Here is a 21,479-nt window from a genome sequence, read left to right on the forward strand (position 1 = left end):
AAATACGTATTCCTGTAGATGTGTGCAATGTGAACACAAGGCTCCTTTTAACTGTTTTGAAAATCGAATTAACTAACGTCCAGAGTGAGCAACAGGCACAGCTTATTTGGGGAGTTTAGCCTTGCAAATGAACAAAACAGCCCCTGAACCATGTATTTGCCTGGCTGTCTTGTTCCTGTAGAGACTTTGCGTCCTGCCAGCTGTCTGTGCTATTCAGAGCAGCCCTCACCTTGCACACCTAGGAGAAAAGGAAACCCACTGACCTCGTGGGCAGCCTTCTGCTGCTAGCAGTCTGGAATGTACTTTCAGAACCACTCTGCTATGATACCTAACTGCTCTAGACCCACAGATGTCAGGGGAGAACAGAGGACAGGCAGTGCCAGGCTAACGTGCCTTCGAAGAAACAGACCTTTCCCTTGGCTGCTTTGGCACTAGCATTAGTGCCCGTACCGGAGTGTGCTGTGAGCAGAGCCTCTTTCCCTGAGACGAGGGCTTTCCGAGGAGGCTTGAGTCTCATCTCGGCGCCACAGATTATGTCCGTTGGTGCAGCTTCAGTTGAGACCAAGGTCAGATCCCTGGGCCCGTCCTCCGAAATGAGAGCAGGAATCTGGTGACGCTACAGAGCGTGCGGAGGTACAGCCGTGCCGCTGGTGGTGGGGCGGAACGTACTGGCTATTCCTAGAGCTAATGCTGTATTTACATCAAAATAAAACGGTAAAATGTAAAATCATCTAGCTGCAGGCTCTCGCACTTCACTACAAATGCTTTGTCTGCCTTGGCTGACAAAACGCTCTTGGCTTTTGATCAAAGAAAACTTAAGTGGAAGCTGTTTTTTTCTTGATGTTAAGAAAGCTTCTGACAGAGGGAGTCCCGGCGAGGCTAGTGAAGACAGACAAGCCCTGGGGTACGCTCTGAAAACGCACGGAAGGAAAAATATGCAGCACAAGGCCGGTTTGAAATGGTTTGTGCTGCGGAAAGGGCTGCGTGTAGAAAGAGATGCTGCTGGATGCTGGCTCCAAGGACAAGCCGCTGCTCACGGCTTGCCGGCGCTTTGGCCGAGCGGTGGGCTTAGGAGCAGGTCAGCTGGAGTGATGTGAAGGGGAAATGCCTACGAAGTTTTTAAAAATCCTGTCCTCTGGCTCGCAGGCGGCTCAGCAGGGACCGAGCATCACCTCCTCCTCCCGGCCGCTAAACCTGCGCGGTGACAAAGCGCGGCACAGCTACTAATTAAGGTTAGTTTAGCCTAGTAAGGCAAAAACCCACTACAGCCGTTTAATTAAAGCCCCGGTGGCCGCACGTAGCCGCAGAAGGGCCGCACGGGAGCCGGGAAACGCCCGGCGTCCAGCCGCGCTGCCCGCACCCCGCGTCCCGCGGCGAGCCCGGCGGGGTTGGCTTGAAATGCGGCTCAGTTTTGGGGAGAGGGGTGCGGGCGGTGTCACCCGGGATGCCCGGGGGGAGCCCCCGAGCCCCCCGCTCCCTTCCCCGGCGGGGCGGGGCCGCTGCGAAATGGCCGCCGCCCCCCCCCGGCCCGCGGCCCGCCCCCCGCCCCGTCACTGCCGGTTCGCTGGCGGGACCGGTAGCCGGGCCGGCGTGGGGCCGCTGCCGGCCGGCCGCTCTCCCCGACCCCGGCTCTCCCCCCCCCGGCATGCGGCTTGGCGGCTGAGGCCGAGCCGCTGCGAGGCCATGTTCCCCCGGCCCCCCTTCCCCGGGGAGGTGCGGCGGGCGGCCGCCTCGGGCCGCAGCCGGTCCCGGCCGCGGGGGGCTGGCGGCGGGACGGTGCTGCTGCCCTCCATGCTGATGTTCGGCGTGATCCTGGCCTCCAGCGGGCTGCTCCTGATGATCGAGAAGGGCATCTTGGCCGAGGTGAAGCCGCTGCACCCGGCGGGGAGGGAGCCGAGCCGGCGAGGCCACGTCGAGGAGGCCGCGGGCGACCTGGAGGACGAGGTGCTGCGGGACATCCGCAACCGCACCATCCGCGCCGTCTGCGGGCAGCGGGCCATGCCCCGCAACGTCTGGGAGCTGCCGGCCGGGCAGCGGCGGACGGTCCTGCGGCATCTCCTGGTGAGCGACAAGTACCGCTTCTTGTACTGCTACGTGCCCAAGGTGGCCTGCTCCAACTGGAAACGCATCCTGAAGGTGCTGGACGGGGCGCTGGAGAGCGTGGACGTCAAGCTGAAGATGGACCACAAGAGCGACCTGGTTTTCCTGGGGGACATGAAGCCGGACGAGATCAGCTACCGCCTGAAGAACTACTACAAGTTCCTCTTCGTGCGAAACCCCATGGAGAGGCTGCTGTCGGCCTACAGGAACAAATTTGGGGAGATCAAGGAGTACCAGCAGAAGTACGGGGTGGAGATCGTCAGGCGGTACCGCAAGAACGGGAGCAATTCGGCGGGCGACGACGTGACCTTCTCCGAGTTCCTCCGGTACCTGCTGGACGAGGAGGCGGAGAGGATGAACGAGCACTGGATGCCCATCTACAACCTGTGCCAGCCCTGCGCCGTGAGGTACGACTTCATCGGCTCCTACGAGCGGCTGAACGCGGACGCCAACTACGTCCTGGAGCGAGTCCAGTCGCCCTCCTTCGTCCGCTTCCCCGAGCGGCAGTCGTGGTACAAGCCCGTGACGGCCGAAACGCTGCATTACTACCTGTGCAACACCCAGCGCCGCCTGATAAAAGAGCTGTTGCCCAAATACATCCTGGATTTCTCCCTCTTTGCCTACCCCCTTCCCAACATAACCAGCGAGTTCTGCAGGCAGTGAGTTGCTCGCGCGGTGTGAATTCTGCCGTCGCTGCGAGGATTTGCTGAGGCAGCCGTTGCTGCGAACAGCCCGTTGCCGCAGGGCCTGCGAAGCGCGCTCTTCTATGCATTATTTCCTAATTTTATACTTTTTCAAACACTGTTTCTATAAAATATTATACATCGCCTTTGCTACTAGAATACTTTTTGTACTACTCCGATTTTAAGGTGTACATACGCCGCTGCCTTGAGCACAGTAGCTTTTGTATATCTGTTTTGCTTTAAGTTCTTTTTTATGGCACAACGTGGGAAACATCTGTAAGGAAACCGAGAAATTGATCAATTTTAAGTATTTTTCCTCCTTTTTTGTGTTTTGTAGTAAACAGTATGCAGCTGAATTGCAATCATAGTACAGCGGTTGATGCGCTAATAGCAACATAGCGGTCGATGCGCTGGAAATCAGCGCTGTTAACCTGGTCCTGGGTTGGACGGGAGACACTTTTTGGGGTATGAGTAGAAGAAAAGGCTTTTGTGAAACCAGCCCTCGTTTAGCCTTTGTTTTCTCAGCTGTAGATGGTGCTTAAATGAGGCTGCTCTTTTTTTCTGTGACAGTAGTACCTCTGGGGTATGATTATTGTTATTGTTATTATTGTTATTATTTACCACTGAAATAAAACTAGTTATAGGATAATATTCATTTTTCTGCGATTCTGAGATTTGAAAGTACTGACTCTTTACGCAGCGTAACGTATCAGATGCAATATCACGCCATAGCAATTTGCTCTCCTCTCTCTTTGGATTAAAGCAATACAGGCTTCGGATAAGATCAGACCCCGTCCTGGTTCCCAGGACGGAAAACACCAGGACCCCCACCCGCAGCGTGCCAGCCCGCGGCCTCGGGGGGTGTCTGCATGCCTGCAAAGCACCGTGGAAAAATATTTTCTCCGGCCACGTTTGGAACAACGGCGATTTGAGGGTTGGTTCTCCCTTCTTTTATAGACGTACACACCGGTTTGTAGCTACTTGTATTTAATTATGGCCGTTAAATTGTAAAAGTTCGGGAGATAACGTAGGATGTTGTGCCTGGGAGGCAGCGTCCTCGTTTCTAATAAAGGTTTTGTATGAATCAGTCTGCCGCTTCACGCTCTTCCATCATAACCCATTTGCCACCCCGGAGAGGCCGCCTGCCCCTTGCGCTGCGCCGCGGAGTGAAGGTACGGTGCGCAGGCGGCTCCTGCCGCGATCGATCCGCGTGGGAAGTGCCGGAGCCGCGGTAAGGGGTGGAGAGGGAAGCGCATGCGAGCTGGTGCGGCGGCGCGGGCGGCTGGGTGGAAGGCAGCAGCCGGGAGCAGAACGGGCGCCCGTTGCCGTGGGGTTGGCACAAAGCCGTGGGGATGGGTTATGGGTACTGCGGGGAGCTGGCGGGTCCCCGGGATTCATCCCTCACATTAAGCTGTTCTCAAAATTAAAGTTTTTCTTAGGATTTGGCTCTGCTCTCCCTGTGCCCGGCCTGACACCTGCAGAATTCCTGTCTCCCCAGCAATTCTGGTGACAGCACGGGAATTGTTGGGTGCCTGGTGCCGGAAGAGCTGGAGATGTGTCCTGTTCTCCAGCCGAAGGCACCAGATTCCAGCTGGGAATCCAGTTTTATTTTGTGAACAGATGCCGACGGTGGGGCCGCCTGAGTTTTAACGAAGCCTGACCTTCAGGTCCCTCTAACGAGGAACAAGCTGGGGAGGCTTCACTGTCTTGGTGTGCTTCTGCAGAGCTGAGGGGCTGTTCCCTGCTTGTTTGGCGACTGGGTTTTTAATTAAAGGTTTGTTTCTCGGTAGTTTTAAAGGTTTGTGCCGCTTGTTTGTTTATCTGTTGCAGCTCCTGTTCCCTATATTAAATTTTTTATCTCTGGTCCCCTTAATCTAATTTATTGCACGCGGAAGGGTTTTGCTTTCCCTTGGCTGCCTCTTGCGCCTTTGCTGGATATCATTGATCACTTTTTACTCTTTAATTAAAAGCAAATGCCCCACTGCTCCTCGTACCCTTCCGAAAGGAGGGTGTTAATGCAGGCAAAGCCTCGTGGCTCGGGCAGAAGTGTGTCCCATACCTGGCAAAAACACACGGGCTGTGGAAAAGTCCCCCAAAAGCTGAAGCAGGGGGCATCTTGTCACGTACCTCTAAACCTTGTTATTTCTCTTCCTGGATTGAGGTTACAGACGAGCTTTGATTTTCTCATCGCTTTGCTGCAAGTCAGCAAATGGGAAAAAATCCGTTAGGTTCCGAACTTCATTTCATCCGTGGCCAAAGCACCGTTTCCTGAGAGAGCTTCTGGCCAAGCAGGAGCAAAACGAAGTAATGTCCCTCGGCAGCTGCACGGTTTCCTTTTGTCAGGTGTTTCTCCGGTGTGGAATGAATCAGGAGCAGACTGCACGGCCGGCAGCCACGGCGGGAGGCGGCGAGGCCGCGCGGGATGCAGCCCCGGATCTCCTCCGCGGGGACCCGGCGAGCGGGGCGAGGGGTGACGTCCATGACAGCGGGGAGCGGGGGGTTTCACAGCGGCTCAGGCAGAAACGAGGAGGAAACCGTGAAGTTATGACCTGGTTTGGTTTGGTGAAACTGTCCAACGCCTCTGCTCTCTGATCTCTTCCAGCCTGGCAGCTCCTTTCTCCACCTTCCCGTCTCCGCGCTTGCAGTCGCCCAGCCGATTCTGAAGGTGAGCTTTACTCTTTTGAATTATTTTATTTTATTCGGCCTCAACGCTGTATTGAACGCCCCAGAACCCCCCAAGTAAACAGCTTGAGGTTTTGGCCTTGGCGTTTCGTCACTGCATTTCCCTCCCTCGCTTGTTCCGGTTTTGTGTGGATAATCCTAGCCCTGACCCTGCCGTCCTGTTTTCCCGGTGGGAGCGTGCCTGGATACGTGGAGGCACTCCAGCAGTCTAGTTCCACCTCGTTATACGGAGAACTTCGGATTCCCTCTAAATTACCACAATGTTATGTTATTTTAATTTGTCATGAGTCCTTTCGCCCGCTTGCCTAGAAACGAACAAACAAAAAAGAAGCATTTTACGCGCTCGTGAGTTTTGCCGTGTTGCGTGCGTGTTTGTTCCTCCTTCCCTGCTCCCTCCTGGACACGCTGATCCTTTTCCAGCGAAGCCGAGAGGAGAATTTATTTCCTGCACCCTCTCGAAGCTCGCAGCTCGCGTGGCCATAACGCGGCGTCACAGAAGGGACCTGAGCGCTTTGCTGTCGCCACGTCAGTGCTGGTGAGGAGCGTGGACCTTAGGATTTCCCCTTCTCTTGGGTCGATGCCTGCACGGCATCCGGAGCCGCTAATTGGCTGCTAATTGCAAGGACACTTCCCAGGTGTTTTATAGATGCTTTAATCGCTCGCTTAGGAAATGCAGCGACTAGAGAAGGCAACGGAGGAAGAGGCTGGTGGGGAACAACCTCTCTGGGAAGGTGAGGCAGCCGCTCGCAGAAATAAGAGGTTTAATCGCATCCCCTCTGGTCTCCGCGCCGAGCTCCAGTGCGTATGTCAGATTTTTTCCTCTTTCCTGAGGGCTTTTTCCTATTGCTTTTGCAGAAATAACCGGCTTCCTTGCCAGGCACTGGTGCTGGAGCGGAGGCGTTAACGCTGCCAGCCGCCTCGCTGGCCGGCAGCCGTGACCCTGCATCTACCGGGAATAAAGCTTTCCGACCCGCGGCGGGAGGCAGCGGTGCCTGGGCGGCTGCTTCAGTGCCTGCTCAAGGCAGAACACCAGCTTTGCTTCTGCTCCCCTTCGTTTTGCGCTTGCTTTCTCTCGCTTTTAGCTGGATTTCTTTTTTGCGCAGGAACAGGAGCATCCTTGGGATGTTTCCCTCATCGCAGGCAGGATTTTGAAAGAGCCAAAAGAAGGCGTCTCTAACGGATCTGTTGAGAGAGAGAGGAGAGGCTCCCAGGCTGGTCTGGGGGCTCACACCTACACCTTCTGTGGTTTTAGGGGTGCTTATTCACTTGCACGCCCTGCTTGGGAGCAGAGACCGGAGCTCAGCTCAAGCGGAGCAGGGTGGTTTTCCAAGATTTTGGCTCCAGATGGAGGAAACTTCACAAAATGGGTCCTGCAATGAGATTTTTTTTTTCTTTTTTCCTTTTCCTTTGGGGTGACCAGGCCACAGAAACAGTCCTTGGATCAAACCCCATGGCCAAGGACTGAGAGGCAGAGAGAGTTTGTAAAATCTTTTGAAAGCCTTGAAGTCAGGCTCTATAAAAACGCAGCTAATGCTCCTGTTCTCTGAGAAATTACGTGAAGAAATTGGAAAATGAGGACAAATGAATGGCTAAAACTCTCACCTGCCGTTGTTCGGTGCCCACCTGTTGCGTTTGGATGTAGACCAAGCCGTGAGGTCCGCACGGCTCCAGGGCAGATTTTGGGCAAGAGCTCTGCCGAGGGCTGAGCGGAGAGGACCGCAGCCGGCTCGCTCACCGTCAGGCCGGTTTGTGGGACTCGCCCGTGGAAAAGACAAACGCTTTCTCGTTTCAGCAGATACGACCCCGGCGCACACACGGAGGAGATTTCACAGCAAAGACGTCATTTCTGCAGCCTGGACGGAGTGCCGGTTTTACAGAACAACCCGATTGCCACGTTGGGCGCGGCTCCAGCCCAAAGCACGGGGCTGCCTGCGGCTCCCATTCCCTGCCTTTCTCCCAAAACCCAAGCCCATAAACCATTGCAGACCAATCCCAGCACGTTTCTGTCCTGCCCCGGCAATGCTCACCGGGAAAATCGAGGCGTTCGCACACCGAAGGGCGATGCTCGCTCCGGAGCAGGGGGCAGCTGTGCGGAACAGCGCTCTGTGAGAAATTCCAGGGTGTAGGAAATGGGAATAAGACCGGGCTGCCTTTATGCGGTGCCCTCGGATCACTTCTGTGCCAAAAGCTCTGGTTAAAAGCATCGTAAGATTCTCCCAAATCAGTTTTTTTAAAAGTTCAAGTGGCTGTGGCGTTTCCAGGGCCATCCCCAGGGCTGGCAGGGCAGGGCTGGCGCGGGGCCGTGGTGATGCCCGCCCCACGCGGGTGCGTACGCTGTTGTACAAACACGTGTGATTTGTGTGATGTGCACAAACCTGCGTGTTTGTGCGCTTTGGCAGCGGCGGAAACCTGGCTGGCCCTGCAAGAGAGGCGGAAAGGAAAACACCGGCGGGATTTACCGCTCTTCGGCCAGGAGCGGCCGCCGGCGCGGGCACCGCACCGTTCAGCGGCTGTCGGGAGCCAGGCGCTGGACCGCCGTGGTGAGAGCTGTTTGCGGCTGGGAGCTCGGGCACGCGTGGAAATGGGCTTTTGGCAAAATTTTGGCTGCATCTTTATTGTTTGGGGTGCAAGGCAAATTCCCAGCCTGCTCCCGATACCTGTATCTGTTCTGGAGGAATTTAGGGCGTAGTTTGCACAAAGGCTTTTTAAGTAACCCGAAAACTCGCAGAGCCGGGAACTGGGGATGCTTCAAGGCCACCGTCCGCTCCGAAGGACCCCGCTGCCGTCCCCTCGGTGCTGCCGGCGGTAGTTACGCCTCCGCAAGCCCGCTGCGTTCCCGTTTTCCTCGCGGGTATTTCTGAGGTTTTATCCCAAGTGTTGCACGTTTTACCAGCTGGGGGCATTTTTCGCTGGGGCTGCAACGCGGTTTACCGGGGTTATCGCCCGTCCTGCCAGAACCCCGGGGTTATCGCCCATCCTGCCCAGCCTGCCGCGCGCTTTCCCGGGTTCGCTGCAGATTTTTCTAGGATCTCCGCATATTTTACCAGATTGCTGCTTTTAAAATTTTTTTTTACTGTCCCACTGCCAGTTTTGCCAAGTCCCTGCACGTTTTCCCTGGTCGCTGTGTTTTTCCCGGGCCGTTTCCCGCAGAGGCTGTGCGCCATCCCTGCCATCCCTCTGATCCAAGCGTGAGGCTGCGTTCCAGCGAGAATTTTTTTTTTATTCCCTGGGCGAGCGGAGCGCGGCGGCCTCGGCGGGGGCTCCGCCAGCTGCTCCCTCCCGTGTGCACGCGGCCCCGGAGAGCTCCGCAAAATTTCCCAGCCCGCAGGGCAGGCAGCGCATTCGGAGGAGACCGATGTCTCAGAGCCGCTGAACCATTTAATTGCCAATAAATACAGCCCGCGTGTAGATAATTATGGAGAGCCAGCGAGTGTGTCGTCTTCGGGGGAAGGAGGGAGCCGGCAGCCTGCGAACTCCCCGTGGGAGGTGTAGAAATGAAGATTTTTTTGGTAATACGGGAGGAAGGAGCACCAGGAAACCTGCCCGGAGACCCCCGGCCCGTGTAGTTAGAACGTGGCCCGCCTGGGGCCAGATGCAAGCAAACAAGCTGAATTTTGGCAGGTTTGGGGGTGAGACGCGGCTTTTCCCTCGTCTGTGTATCAGGACAGGGATCGCTGCAGGTGTTACCGGCCCCAGAGGCCCAGTTTTGGAGGGGGGTGCCTGTGGCGCTGTGCGGGGTCATCCTTGCCCCGTGGGGGCTCAGACCTGCCCAGCACTGTGTTTCGCCTCCTGGAGATGTTCCGGCTCCGTTCCTGGGTGAGGGGGTGGCCGTGGCCAGAGGGACCCCCCATTGCCACCTCGGCCCAGCGACGCGGCTTCTCCCCCCGGGGTGATGGGTTCCCATGGCAACGGAGAGCTGCTCGCATGGCTTTCGCCGTTCTGACAATTCTCTGAAATCAGCGCCCATCACCCTGCGCGCTGCGGGGCCGCGTGCGTGCCGTTGACACGATGACGCTGATCAGCGGCCGGGACAGCGGCGGGAGCAAAGGAAGGGCTGAAGCCCCCAGCCCCTGCCAGGGACGCCGTGGCTGTGGGACCCCGCGGAGGGGCATCTACCCGACCGCCACGGGACCACCCCAAAGCTCATTGCTGCCCCGTCCCCGCTGCAGAAATGCCTGGCTCTTCCTTTTCGCCTCTGTCAAAACACAGCACAAGAGGTGCTTGGGCTGGGGGATTTGTTTTTCGGGGGATCTCCCAGTGCTGCTCCGTCCGTGGCCGTGGGAGAGCCCCGGGCGGCGGTACCGAGCCGGGAGGGCTTGGGGTGGTGTGGCTGATGGTTTTTGGGGACTGGCACAAGGCGCCCCAGCTCCTGTCACCAGCCTGGGGAGCAGTGTGGAGTTAAGTCTGGGCCTGGCAGGGAGCAAACTGCTGGAAGAGGAGCCTGACAGCGGGAGACGGGTCCAAGCCGATCTGGCTGACGATGCCAGCCAAGCAGAAACGCGGCCAACTGGCTTCTTCAGGGGCCATCTCCTGGAAGCTCCAGCCCTTGCACTGCCCGAGCCTCTCGCTTAGGACCCTCACAGCCCCGGGGACGGTGAAGAGAAGTGACGAGTTACTGTTTGTATGCGACTCTTCCCTCTTTGCCTGTGCCAGATGAGGAGAAACGACTCCGAGAAGCCGGTGGCTAAGGAGCGAGTGCCCTGGGTGGTATTACTGGTGGAGCGAAGGCAGGACCTGAGGCTGTGGCCTCCCTAGGTCAGGGCTGAGACGTGGAAGCCACAGAGATTCATTTCTGGCAGAGCAAAACGACTCCTTCAAGCCTAAACAACAAGGAAACAGCCCTTCTCGTCCAGCGGACCCCCAGGGAGAAGTCATCATTGCCTTGATGGACCCCATCCTAGACCTCTCCCACCTGCGGGCTCTTCGAGGCTCTCCATGGCCTGCTGCTCTCCCCAGGGGGATGCTATCCCAAAATCACTGTGCGGGGGACCGACGAGGTCCTGCCCAAGCAGTCTGTGCCTCCCGAGAAAGCAGGAGGAGGGACCACCGCTGAACCTGCTGACCGTACCGGGGAATGCCAAGACGTTGGTAGGATCAGCCCACGACTCGTTAAGGTCAACCACGCACGTCCTTGACTATCCAGCATGCACAGAAGGTGGGTCATCTTTAGAAAGAGGCCATTACTCCTTATTTCTGCAAAAATTGCTCATCTCGGCTGCTCCGTGGGGCTCCGGGAGCAAGGAAACCGCCGGGAGCCTGACAGCACCACGCTCGTCTGAGCGACAGTTTGCACCAGGAAAAACAGGGTTGACTCGTGTCTGTGGTGGGACCCCATCGCTCCAAACCGCACACCCCCTCCTTCAGCTGACCCCTCGCTTTGCTTTTCAGCATGCGGGGGAGCATCGCAGCCCTACTCCGTGTCCTTCCACGCAGCCGGCTGCGTGCCGCGCTGCCGTAACGGACAACGGGCCAAGGCAAAGAGCGTTTCCACCAGGAAGAACATCACCAAGGAGCGTGACATTAACGAAGTGTTTAAATCCGCTGCCTGGCCGCCTGCCCCGGGCCTCCTCGGGGGCTCGGCCGGGCTCAGAGCCTTTGCCTCTCCCCTCGCAGCGCGGAGGAGAGCGCAGGAGCTGTTTATCCCGCGGCGCTCGTGGCTAATGAGAAAGTCAAACTGGAGCTCGGGGCTGGGAAGAGCCTTTAATACCAGACAGCAGCTGAGCAAACGGACGTCAGAGGAGGAGGCTCAGGAGGGAGAGGGTTCTGCGTGTCCATCTGCTAGCACCCTTGGGCGACCGCTGCTTTTGACCCAAACTTCTTGGGAAGGAGAGGGCGGGTACATCAACTCCAAAAGGTCCCAACGCCCGCCCGGCTGCCCCCGTGGTTCGTGGCTCCCGCGCTGTTTATACCTGGCTGTGGCAGGAGCCCGCTGCGGGGCTGCGTCTGCATTTCCCTTCTGCTGGAAACGGAAAATTTCCAAATAGTTACGTCTGTGAGTAAAGGAGAGACCCCTTGGAAAGGTGAGTGGGGAGAAGAGCTGCCTTTCCGCCAGGAAAAAAAAATCATTACTGGAGACCTGAGCTGCGGTAACTGTGCTTTTAGCCAAAAAAAGGGAAAATAAGCGCGATGTGCTGGCGCGCGTGTTGCAGCCCTACCGCTTCAGCCTGGAGACAGAGGCGGGCGCAGCTCGTGCGGGCCGTGGAACCTCCGCTTGCAGAGAAATACGGAAGCTGTTTTCCAGGACCTGTCAGGGAAATCGGAAACGGCTGGCTAGAGCGGTAATATTATCCCTAATAAACCCAGAAACAGCAATACAGTAAAATAAAATAAATGAACCTTTCCTGAGCATTTTCCAGCCAAGTTCCTCCACAAACACAATTTGTCCGGTGACCCCGCTCGGCAGAGGAGGTTCTCCTTTACCGGCGGTTTTGTCACCGGCAATGGCGTCCATCACCGGCGACGTCAAGGCAGAACGAACACGGCAAGTGGGGGGTGAAAACCGGTGGAAAATTACCAGGCTACTTTTGTTTGTTGTGCCTGATTGGAAGACAAAGGAGGAAATTTCCAAGAGGCGATTCAGCACATGTGAAAAAAAAACCAGGAGTGACCCTTCAGGTGCATTCACAGCTCATGCTGCGGCTCAGTTCGCCCCGAACGGCAGGACAGAGGATTTCAGCATCTGCAGCCGCGGAGAAACCTGCGTGGTTATCATGATGGTACGAACACTTTGCATCTCTGTAAGCTCTCTCAAACGATAATCCCTCAAGTGCTTTATAAAGAACGGCGCTGCAATAAATAATGTTATCTTCCTCTTGGAGCTATAGACATCTAAACAGGCAAAGGCCAACTGGCCTGGGCCCTCGCTCTTGTCATCACGCTCCGTAGGTTTGTCTCTAAAATTTTCCCCTTTGGAGGTCTCTGAGGAGAAGAACCCCCTTGGCAGTACCCTTCCGCTTAAAGTTTTCCAACTTTCTTAACGTCCAGGGCAGAGAGAGACAAGAACTGAGTGGGTCTGGGGAGGCCATGGAGGACGTGTGGTTGCTCTTCCACGCTGGACACCAAGACATCCCTGCCCAAAGCTGAGACGGGGGCTGCGCTGGAGAAAAGGGGCTGTGATTCGGAAGGGTGCTCCTTGGAGGTGCCCTCGAACAACTCGGCCCGGGAAGTGTCAGCGTCCTGGGTGCCTGAGGGTAAGGAAGAAGCCACCGAGTCACCAGAGGGGGGGAGGAGGTTGGGGGGTGGGCATGGAGGACAAAACCAGACTTACTCAAAACACAAAGGTTATAGTCAAACTATTAAAATCACTAATTATAATCAATTCAAGGAGGACCATGTGAGCAAAAAGAAGAGGGCAATCCACCCAAATGCAGTGTTACCCGTTTCCAAGTCAACGAAAACCCAAAGCAGATGATCGTGAATGCTCCGGGGCCAGGTGCTAGCAGATGGGAGAGCTACGGGCCACCAAATCTCATTAGAGGAGAGGCTCCTGAGGTCTTCAAACACCAATTGATGGCAGAAATTAACTGGAGCTGCGACACACGCGCTGGAGAATTGGCCGGGCATTTGCAGTGTGCAAAGACCCCCCACCCCAGAAGGTCTTGATCGGTTCCACCAAACCAACAGAACATTTAAGCAGGATGCAAACCGCAGAGAGGGCTGCTCAGGAAGGTCATACCCTGCGTTCAAGACTCTCATGCTAATTAAAAAAACCCTTTAGCTGGCTAACTTCTGGCTAATTTAGTGCCTCTCCAGCTCCTGGCAACAGGCTGTCGGAAAGCAATTTGCAGGTTGCTGCTGAGACCAAGAGCAGCGCCGAGCTGGCAAGAGCCCGGGGTTATCGACCGCGTTTCAGCTGACAAGAGAGTTTGGAGGAGGACAGTAGCTTAGGCAGAATATTTGGCAAAAGTCTTCATGATGAAGGATGGTTCAACAAAATTGTCCCTTTTAAACCCACCGGTTCCTGGTAGCGAGAGCTAACGGTGTCTTCTAGAGGAGAGCTCCGCAGGATCGGCCTCCAAACATGTTCTCGTCGCCCATTTATCTCATTTACTGTCGCTAAGTAAACAAATTATCTTCTTCTTGACGTATCCGGTTTCTCTGAATCGGAGCCGGTGGCTGCTGGAGTTCTGGGGTGGTGCAGAATTTGTTCCCAGAAGATGCTCGGGTTTAGCTCGCCCTCGCAGAACGGTGTTTTCCCGTTTCCCGCATGTCATTTGGGGAGCTGAGCAAAACATCTCAGCGGGGGGACCTGGGGGCGGGGGTTTGTTCTCCTGGTGCCCGGTAATTGCAGATTCTTGTCTGGTCTGGGAACGTGGAAGAGCAAACCTCATGCTCTTTGGAGACCAGTGCTCCAGGACTGACAGATGTGTTTTTAAAGGTCCTGCAGACAGGTGAATTGTTTCAGGTTGTGGGAACGGGTGGGTCGTGGGTCTCCTCCTTCTCCGCCACCCACCTCATCGCGTTGGCACCTCTGAGCCGGAGAGCACTGAGTGGCAAATTTCCTGTGATTTCCAAAAAACACCAGAAGCTGACCCTTCGCTGCTCTCAGGCTTGCCGGCGGGGCCGTGGCTATCGCACGAGCCCGTTTCTGGGTGGCAGAACACGGCTGGGCAGGTTTCGTGCTCCCCCGGTCCATGCGAGGACGGGCTGTCACCCCTTTGGGGGACACCACGGGCGCGGGGTTGAGCTTCGCACGGCACCAACCCCCGTGATCCCTCGGGCCGCAGCGGCTGCGTGAACCCCCAGCCCGTCCCAGCTGCGTCCCCGTTTCTCCCCGGCCGGGTAATTGTTAAACAGTTCAGTGAGGGTGGCGCTGGATGAATTCCTTATTTGAGTTTACATTGCAAATGCTCGGACTCTTTGGTTTGTCTTCTCTTTATCTCTAGCCAAAGGTCAATCAGGTTTGGGTTTGTCTCGTGTTTGCCGTGGGACTGCGCTGGAGGAGAGCCTGGCTCGTAAAGCCCCGAGCGGTGTTCAATGCTGCGCACTGACCGTGTTCTCCAGCCCACGGAGGGAAACCAACCCATGCGAAGCCCGGGAAAGCCTCCTCCTGCCTGGAAACAGCAGCACAGGCAAGGAAGCATCCGTCTGGCGAGGGATGCTCCAACCCCATCCACCCCACGCTGACCTGGAGGGTCTCCTACGGCTTCGGGGGGCGGCTCCCGCAGCCCCAGCAGGACCCAGAACTCGTCCCCGGCTTCTTCATTCGCTCATCTGGAAAGCAGGGGAACAGAACCCCCTGCCAGCGCGCGTGCCCGGGCTCTGCTAGCAGGATCTCGGCACGGGGAGCAGGCGGCGGCGGGCAGAGCGTGCCGCAAGCCCAGGCTGGGCGCGGGGGAGCGGATCCTCCCCCACTGTTCCCGCGGCGTGGAACCGGGCGGAAACATCGCCAAAAAGGTGTTATTATTTTATTTTAAGCTGAGCGTCAGCTGAAGGAAACCCCCCGGAGGTGTGCGTGGTGTGGGGACACTGATTCCCCCCGGGCAGGATGGGCTCACGGGGCTGGGGGTCCCAGAAGACCTGCAGGCACCGGGATGGGATGGGATGGGATGGGGGTGCTCCAGCCCCCCTCAGCTGAAAGGGAAGAGGCAGGAGAAGCTGAGCGGGGGGCAGGGAAGGGGAAACACCAACCTGGTCCTGCACCCAAGGGACCTCTCAGGGCACCCGAGCCCCCTGAGCACCCCACACCGCCCAGACGCAGGCCCGTTTGGGTGTTCCGCATCCAAACCACGCGCCAGCCGCGTAACGCGCCGCCGCGAGCATCCATCACGGGGCCGGACCGGTACACCCGGCCGCTTTAGCTCCCTTTCTTTTCAACAGTTACTCATTTTTCCAGGTTTTTAAGGGTTTGTGTGGTTTTCCCTCGCAGGGAAATTGCTGATTCCCTCCCGACTCGCCCTCGTTAGGGGCTTCCTCCGCGTTTGACAGCGCGATTGCAGCTCGGCTGGGAAACACGCCGAGGGACCCGGCCGCTTAATCACTTCTGCTTATCGTTTTCCCCAGCTAATTAATGGGAGAAATTACCACATCAAGCAGGAGCTGCTCGGAGCCAGCGTCTCAGCCGCGTCCAGCCCTCACTCGAGCAATTCCCGCGGGCTTGGCGGGCAGGGAGCCTTTGCCAGCCCTTCGTCCCGGATTAGGGGGGACGCACCTGGCCCGTTTTCCCGCGGTGGCTGCGAGAGCCAGAAATGCTTTTAGTGTCCCCAGGCCGCTTCCGCGCTGTCCCAGTGCCTCTATCCAAGCGCCAAAGGGAGGAAAAGCTCCGCTTTGCCCGGGCTCGTGAAAAAGGGGTTCCCAGCGCGCAGAGCCCCTCCTGACGCTGCAGAGCTCCCGGGATGCGAAAGCTGCGCTGGCTGCGCAGAAATCATCTGGCACTGGCCCTACGGAATCGGGAACCCCCACAGTTCAGCCCTGAAAAAACCCGGCTCACGTACCCCAGCGTGAAAAAGCGGCTTTTAAACCTCATTACCATTTTCTTTACTGGGGTCTCGTGCTGCCTGCTGACGTTCTGCTATCACGCCAGGTTTTTGGGACCGCCTTGGGTTTTTGGGACCGTGTTGGGTTTTTGGGACCGCGAGGCTCACAGCTGGAGGGGGAGCCAGATCGATCAGATTGGCTTCCCGGGATGCGGTTAAACTGCAGGAGGACAGCTGATTTTTTGGTTGGCTTCGAGTCAATACAAACACGCAGCCCGAGCTCTTTAAGCCTTTATTAGAGGGAGGACGGGCAGCTCCGCCGGGACGAGCGACCCAGCCTCTGCCCCGAGCATAAGCGAGCCGAGCGAGCATGGAGGGCACGAGCGTCCGGGCCGCTTTGCGTTTGACCGGTCCCGTCTCCGCTGGCGGCACCACGGCAGATGGTGCTGTCCTTCCACCATGACCGCAAAGGGCTCGGCAGGACGGCGGGCGGGCAGCAGCTGTGCTGGGCATGACGAGAGGGGGTCAGGGACCCTGCGGGGGTCCGGCCAACGCCACCCAGAGCTTTCACACGGCGATGAGGACGTGCTGCCCGGGGACTTTCGAGAATTGTCCCGGCACGGGGAGCGGTGGGAGATGGACGGCTCGGCCCCACGGGGCGCAGCAGGAGGTGGTGGACCGAAGGCACGGCCCTGGGCGCCCAGAAGCTGTCGTGATGCTGAGACCCGGGGCTCGGGGTGATGCTGGTGCCTGCGGGCCGTCCCCAAAGGCTCCTCTGGGCGGAGAGACTGAGCCATCCTCCCCAGCAAACATTGCCTGAGACCTTCCCGGGTGCCCCGTCCCCTCCAGTCCTACCCGGCGATGAAGAACAGCGAGGGTTTCACCGCCCTGCCTGGCTACATCCACCCTGTCCAGCCGGAGAAATTGGGACCCTCCGCTCCGCTGACGAGTGGAGCCGGTTGTGAAAGCTGCCCCCATCCAAACCCAGCCCTCTGCTTCCGGCAGCGGCGTGCTCCCGCAGGGTCTCCCACCGGATAACGCGCGCTCCTGAAGGCGTGTTATCCCTCACCAACGAACCGCGATTTAAAAGGAAAATCGCGCGGCAGTTTGCCCGCTGCCTGCGAGAGTGGTGCTCTTCCAGAGGCAGAAGGTGCCGTCTGTTGCTTAGGAACAACTTCACCCCGTACAGAATGAGCGCGGACGCTCTCCACGGCTTTCTAAACGCACCCGCCGCGTGTTTGTCTCGCTCAGTTTGTTCCCCCGAGCTCGCTCCCTTGCCAGGCGTGAGCGACGTCTTCTGGGAACAGCCGCGACCGGCCGCCAGCTCCCACCGCCAAAGCCGAGCGCGCGCCAAGTCCAGAAGGCAAAGTGGTCTCCTGGGGTCCCGCAGTTAAGAGAACCTCATTTGCAAAGCTATCTTATCCGAGGCCCCGGTAGGAGCATCTGCCAGGGTGGAGCAGGTGTTGAAGCGGGAAGCCTTGCAGGACGCCACGCCGGAGCTCTTCTTGCGGTAGAAGTAGCCGCCAAGGTGGAACCAGAACTTGTCGTGGAGGGAAGCGTAGATGAAGGGGTTGTAGCAGGCGGAGCTCATGGCAATCAGGTGACAGGAGACCTGGATGACGTTGACATACCGCTTGTCCAGGATGGTGAACTCCTCGTCAATGTCTCTGATGAAGTTGACCACCTGGAGGGGCAGCCAGCAGAGAGCGAAGCACACCACCGAGACGGTGAGCACCCGGAAGGTCTTCTGCTTCGTCTTGGTCCATTTGTCCTGGCAGGGGTAGGCAGCGCCCGGGACGTTCCTCCTCCGCAGGCGGTAGGTGATGGCGCAGAAGGAGACCGACACCGCCAAGAGCGGGAGCATGTAGGACAAGAGGAGCATCAAGCAGGAGTACAGCAGCCGCTCCCTCTCTTCGTGCTTCCAGAACTCTTCGCAGATGATCATGTCGTGGCCGATGGCGTTGAGATCCAGGTAGTGGGTGTGCAGCGAGGTGGGGATGGAGGCCACCAGGGAGAGCAGCCAGATGCCGGCCACGAGGCAGACGCAGGACCTGCGGCTTATCCTCCTGCGAATAGGGTACGCCACCACAACGTACCGGTCGATGGCGATGGCGGTGAGGGACAGCACCGAGACAAAGACAGTGGCGGCCTGCAGCAAGGTGACAAAGTAGCACATGAACATCCCGAAGAGCCAGCCCCGCGCCTCGAAGGCGTAGGAGACGGTGAGGGGGACGCAGGCCAGGCACATGATGAAGTCGGCCGCCGCCAGGTTCCCGATCAGGAAATTGGTGGTGCAGTGCAGCTTCTTGGTGAGCGCGATGAGGAGGATGAGGAAGAGGTTGCCGGTGCAGGCCACGGCCACCAGTGTGGCGTAGAGCGGGATGAAGAGGGGCTTCAGCTCCAGGAGGAGGTCCAGGCCGGTGAAGAGAGGGGCCGAGCCGTTCTGCCAGGAGTCGTTGGGCAGCCGACTGTGAGCCATGCCCGGCCCTCCCGCCCCGCGCCGTCACGTCGAACGGCGGCCAGACCGTCAGCCCCCACGGGGAAAGAGCCGTTCGCTGGCTGCGCTTCTGGGCAAAGAGCCCGTCTGCTGGGTCCAGCTCCTCTCACACAGCCCCGTGGCGACGTGCCGGCGGGCTCACAAGGCGCTGGGAGGTTTCAGAGCGGACATGCCCCGTGGCGGACGCGGCGGAGCTCGGTACGGAGAAAACGGGGACGCCGGCGCCGGAGCGGTTGACTGGCCGGGCGCAGGTCTGAGAGGGGGTGGGAAGTCGCCTGGGAGCTGTGCGACAGAAAGCAGAGACAAAAGGTGCTCCCACGTTTCCTCGCTTTTCGGTTTTTCCCTGCCAACTCCATCTCCACCCACCCGGCTCAACAGAGGGATCCTCACTGTCCCCTCCACCTCAGCTCACCCCAGCGTTCCCCAGCCCACCTCTGACCCCCTTTTTTGCCCTTTTACCCCCTTTTTTGCCCATTTACCCCTGTTTTATCCCCCCAGCTGCTCCCCATCACCCACGGCGCCCGGGTTTCTCGGGCCTTCCCTCGCAGCGAGGTGCCGGAGGGACGCGCCAGGGCGATGGCGCCCAGTCCATTTTCGCGGAAAGTGCGAGGAAACGAGGAATTGCCCTCCAGCACGCTCCCCTCGGACCCCACGCTGCCAAATTCACCGTTCCTCCCCACTCAGCCTCCTGCCTTCCAGCGAGAGCCAAGCCAAGCGATCGTTAATTACCTCCCGTAATTAGCGCAGAGATATGCCGCTTTCCTGCTTGCCGGCTGTGAGCGATGCGGCTCCAGGTCCCGTTCCCGGGCTGGGGGGCTCAGACCGCGCCCTCGCCGGACCCCCCCACCCGGGGGTGGCGGAGCGGGGGTCCCCGCACTGAGAAGGGGCAGCGCTGGGCTGCCGGGCCGGCACTCACCGCACGCCTCCCGCAGCCGCCGCTCCCGCTCCGTCTGCGTTCGCTCGGGGTTTGCGCTGGGCTCCGGTTGGGTTTTTGGGGGTTTTTGTGGTTTTTTTTCTCGCACCGATGCCGGACGCCCCCCTCCCCGCCTCGCGGTGCTGGGTACTCCCGCTCCGCCCCGGGGACGCGCACATCGCACCGCACCGATCCGCAGCCGCATCCCGCAGCCCCGCCAGCCCGGTGACCCCCCCGCCCCGCACAGGGAGGTGAAGGGAGGGCGCTGGAGGGGGGGAGAAGGGGAGGGGGAAAGACGGGGTGGGCGGGCGCAGGGACCGCGCGGAGCTCCCGGGCACCGGCAGCGGCCGCCCCGTCGGGGGGCTCGGCCCGGGGCGAGGGGGGGGGGGCAGCTGTGGGGTGAGAGCATCCGGGGGTGAAGGCAGAGTGGGGCAAGGGTGGCCCAGCTGTAGGGCGATGAGCGCCCAACCACGGGATGCTCGCGGGCCCAGCCAGGGTGGTGGGCCAGGCGTGGTGTGGGGCGGGGGCGTGGGGTGCAGCGCCTGCCCCACGGACCTGAACCCCCAGCGCACACCAGCACCAGCTACTCCCCAAAACCAAGCGCCCCGAGCCAGCGAGGGCCAAGTGGGGGGCAGAGGGGCGGTGGGGAGCAAAGATGCCCTCCAACATTTTCTTTCCCGGCGGAGATGAACCACGCAGGGCAGGGCAGGGTGCCAGCGGCCCGCAGCAGCGCTGCTCCCCGCGTCCCGCGCCGGGAGGCGAAGCAGGATCGCCCCAAACACGAAGGGGAGACGGGGCCGGCCATCACGCAGTGTTCCCTCCACCAAACCACCTGCTTCTCCCTGCTTTTTCCCCGAAAACCTCAGGTCCCCTCTTACCGCCGATTGTGCTGGAGAGCCGTGGCGGGGAGGAAAAGCCGTGGCGGGGAGGAAAAGCCGTGGCGGGGAGGAAAAGCCGTGGCGGGGAGGAAAAGCCGTGGCGGGGAGGAAAAGCCGTGGCCTTCTCCATTGCAGGCAGCTGCCTTCAGGGCAGCGTCGATACTGACATTTTGAAGAGCTGGGGAAAAAAGCGTCGGCGCTGAAACGCCCTTTGCACAGGCACTGAGAAAGCTGCCGCGCTGCGCGGTGGGCGCTCAGGGACGCGCAAGGATGGGGATCGGAGTTTGATTTCTGGCCTCCTCCCTCCCGTGTGTGCACAGATAATGTCCGTGCCTTTAAAACCAGATTACACCGATCTCTCCGTGCGCCGGTTGCTCCGAGAGCCACGCTGGCGGGGTTTGAAACGGCCGGTGCGCCCTTCGTTCCGGGATTCCCACCCGCGTCCGCTCCCCTTGGGTTCCAAATCTCCGTTTCGAAGAGAGCGGGACGGGCGGGCTCAGGGCGGCGTCCAGCCACGCCACCACCCAGCCGCCATCAAAGGGGGATTTTGCCAAATAAAAAAAAAAACAAACCAAGAAGTACTTTTGCATGTAGGGCAAGCACGATCCCTGTGGCTGACGTCCCTGAAACCACCTCTCAAATTCAGTGTGTGCCTGCTCCAGCTCAGCTGCACCCTCGCAGGGCGCCTGGGGGTGTTTTAACGAGCTTTCTCCCTTTTATCACAGATTTTGCACACCGTTGGATCAGATTTTGACCCAGGTTCAAGGCCGGGCAGCTCCAGCGCCGGCCGTGGTGGGGCCGGGCTGTTTCTCTGCGAAGGCTGCGACGCAGGGCGGCAGCGGGGCTGGGGCTGCGGCCGAGCCCGGAGCGGCCGAAGGTGGGGCTCGTTCCCCAATCAGCTATAAAAGGCCCCGTTCGGGGGCATGGTTTGTGCTTGGTGGGTGTTTCTGCCCCTTCCTCTGTGGGGCTGGAGCAGTTTGCTGAGCTTAGAAATAGCGATTTAAGTGCTCTGTGGAACTTTGGAAGGAAAAAAATAATTATTATAACGGGGGGAAAAAGCCCAAAGTGGGTTTGTTGCTGGTTGGAGAGGGCAGAGCTGCGTTTGGTGGCAAAGGGGCTGATGTTGTGGGGTGAAGGCGCTTTTGTCCCCGCGGAAGAGATCGACTGCGCCGATCCTGTGCTGCCTATGGCGCAGGGGAGCCAGGAGGGGTTACCCCAAAATGCCAGTACCCAGCACTGGAGCTGCAGATCTGCCTGTCCCGCTGCCGGAAGGTGAGCTGGGGGGATGTGGTGGGAAAAACCCGTGGCTCT

At 58.9% G+C, this 21,479-nt stretch overlaps 2 protein-coding genes across 2 annotated transcripts; one reads left to right on the top strand and one right to left on the bottom strand.

Annotated features, from left to right (window-relative positions):
- Positions 1 to 1,590: 1,590 nt before the first annotated feature.
- Positions 1,591 to 3,434, top strand: CHST14 (carbohydrate sulfotransferase 14). Its single transcript, XM_086748881.1, has one exon. The coding sequence runs from the start codon at positions 1,684 to 1,686 to the stop codon at positions 2,761 to 2,763; it is 1,080 nt and encodes a 359-aa protein (XP_086605007.1). The 5' UTR covers positions 1,591 to 1,683; the 3' UTR covers positions 2,764 to 3,434.
- Positions 3,435 to 17,270: 13,836 nt separating this feature from the next.
- Positions 17,271 to 18,359, bottom strand: LOC104479865 (prolactin-releasing peptide receptor-like). The gene has a single exon (XM_010120622.2). The coding sequence runs from the start codon at positions 18,357 to 18,359 to the stop codon at positions 17,271 to 17,273; it is 1,089 nt and encodes a 362-aa protein (XP_010118924.2).
- Between the last annotated feature and the right edge of the window lie 3,120 nt (positions 18,360 to 21,479).

The sequence above is a fragment of the Chlamydotis macqueenii genome, chromosome 5, assembly GCF_036417535.1.
Source record: "Chlamydotis macqueenii isolate bChlMac1 chromosome 5, bChlMac1.mat, whole genome shotgun sequence".
Lineage (NCBI taxonomy): Eukaryota > Metazoa > Chordata > Aves > Otidiformes > Otididae > Chlamydotis > Chlamydotis macqueenii.

Coding starts and splice junctions, on each gene's coding strand:
- CHST14 (XM_086748881.1), top strand. CDS start 1,684: ATGTTCCCCCGGCCCCCCTTCCCCGGGGAGGTGCGGCGGGCGGCCGCC.
- LOC104479865 (XM_010120622.2), bottom strand. CDS start 18,359: ATGGCTCACAGTCGGCTGCCCAACGACTCCTGGCAGAACGGCTCGGCC.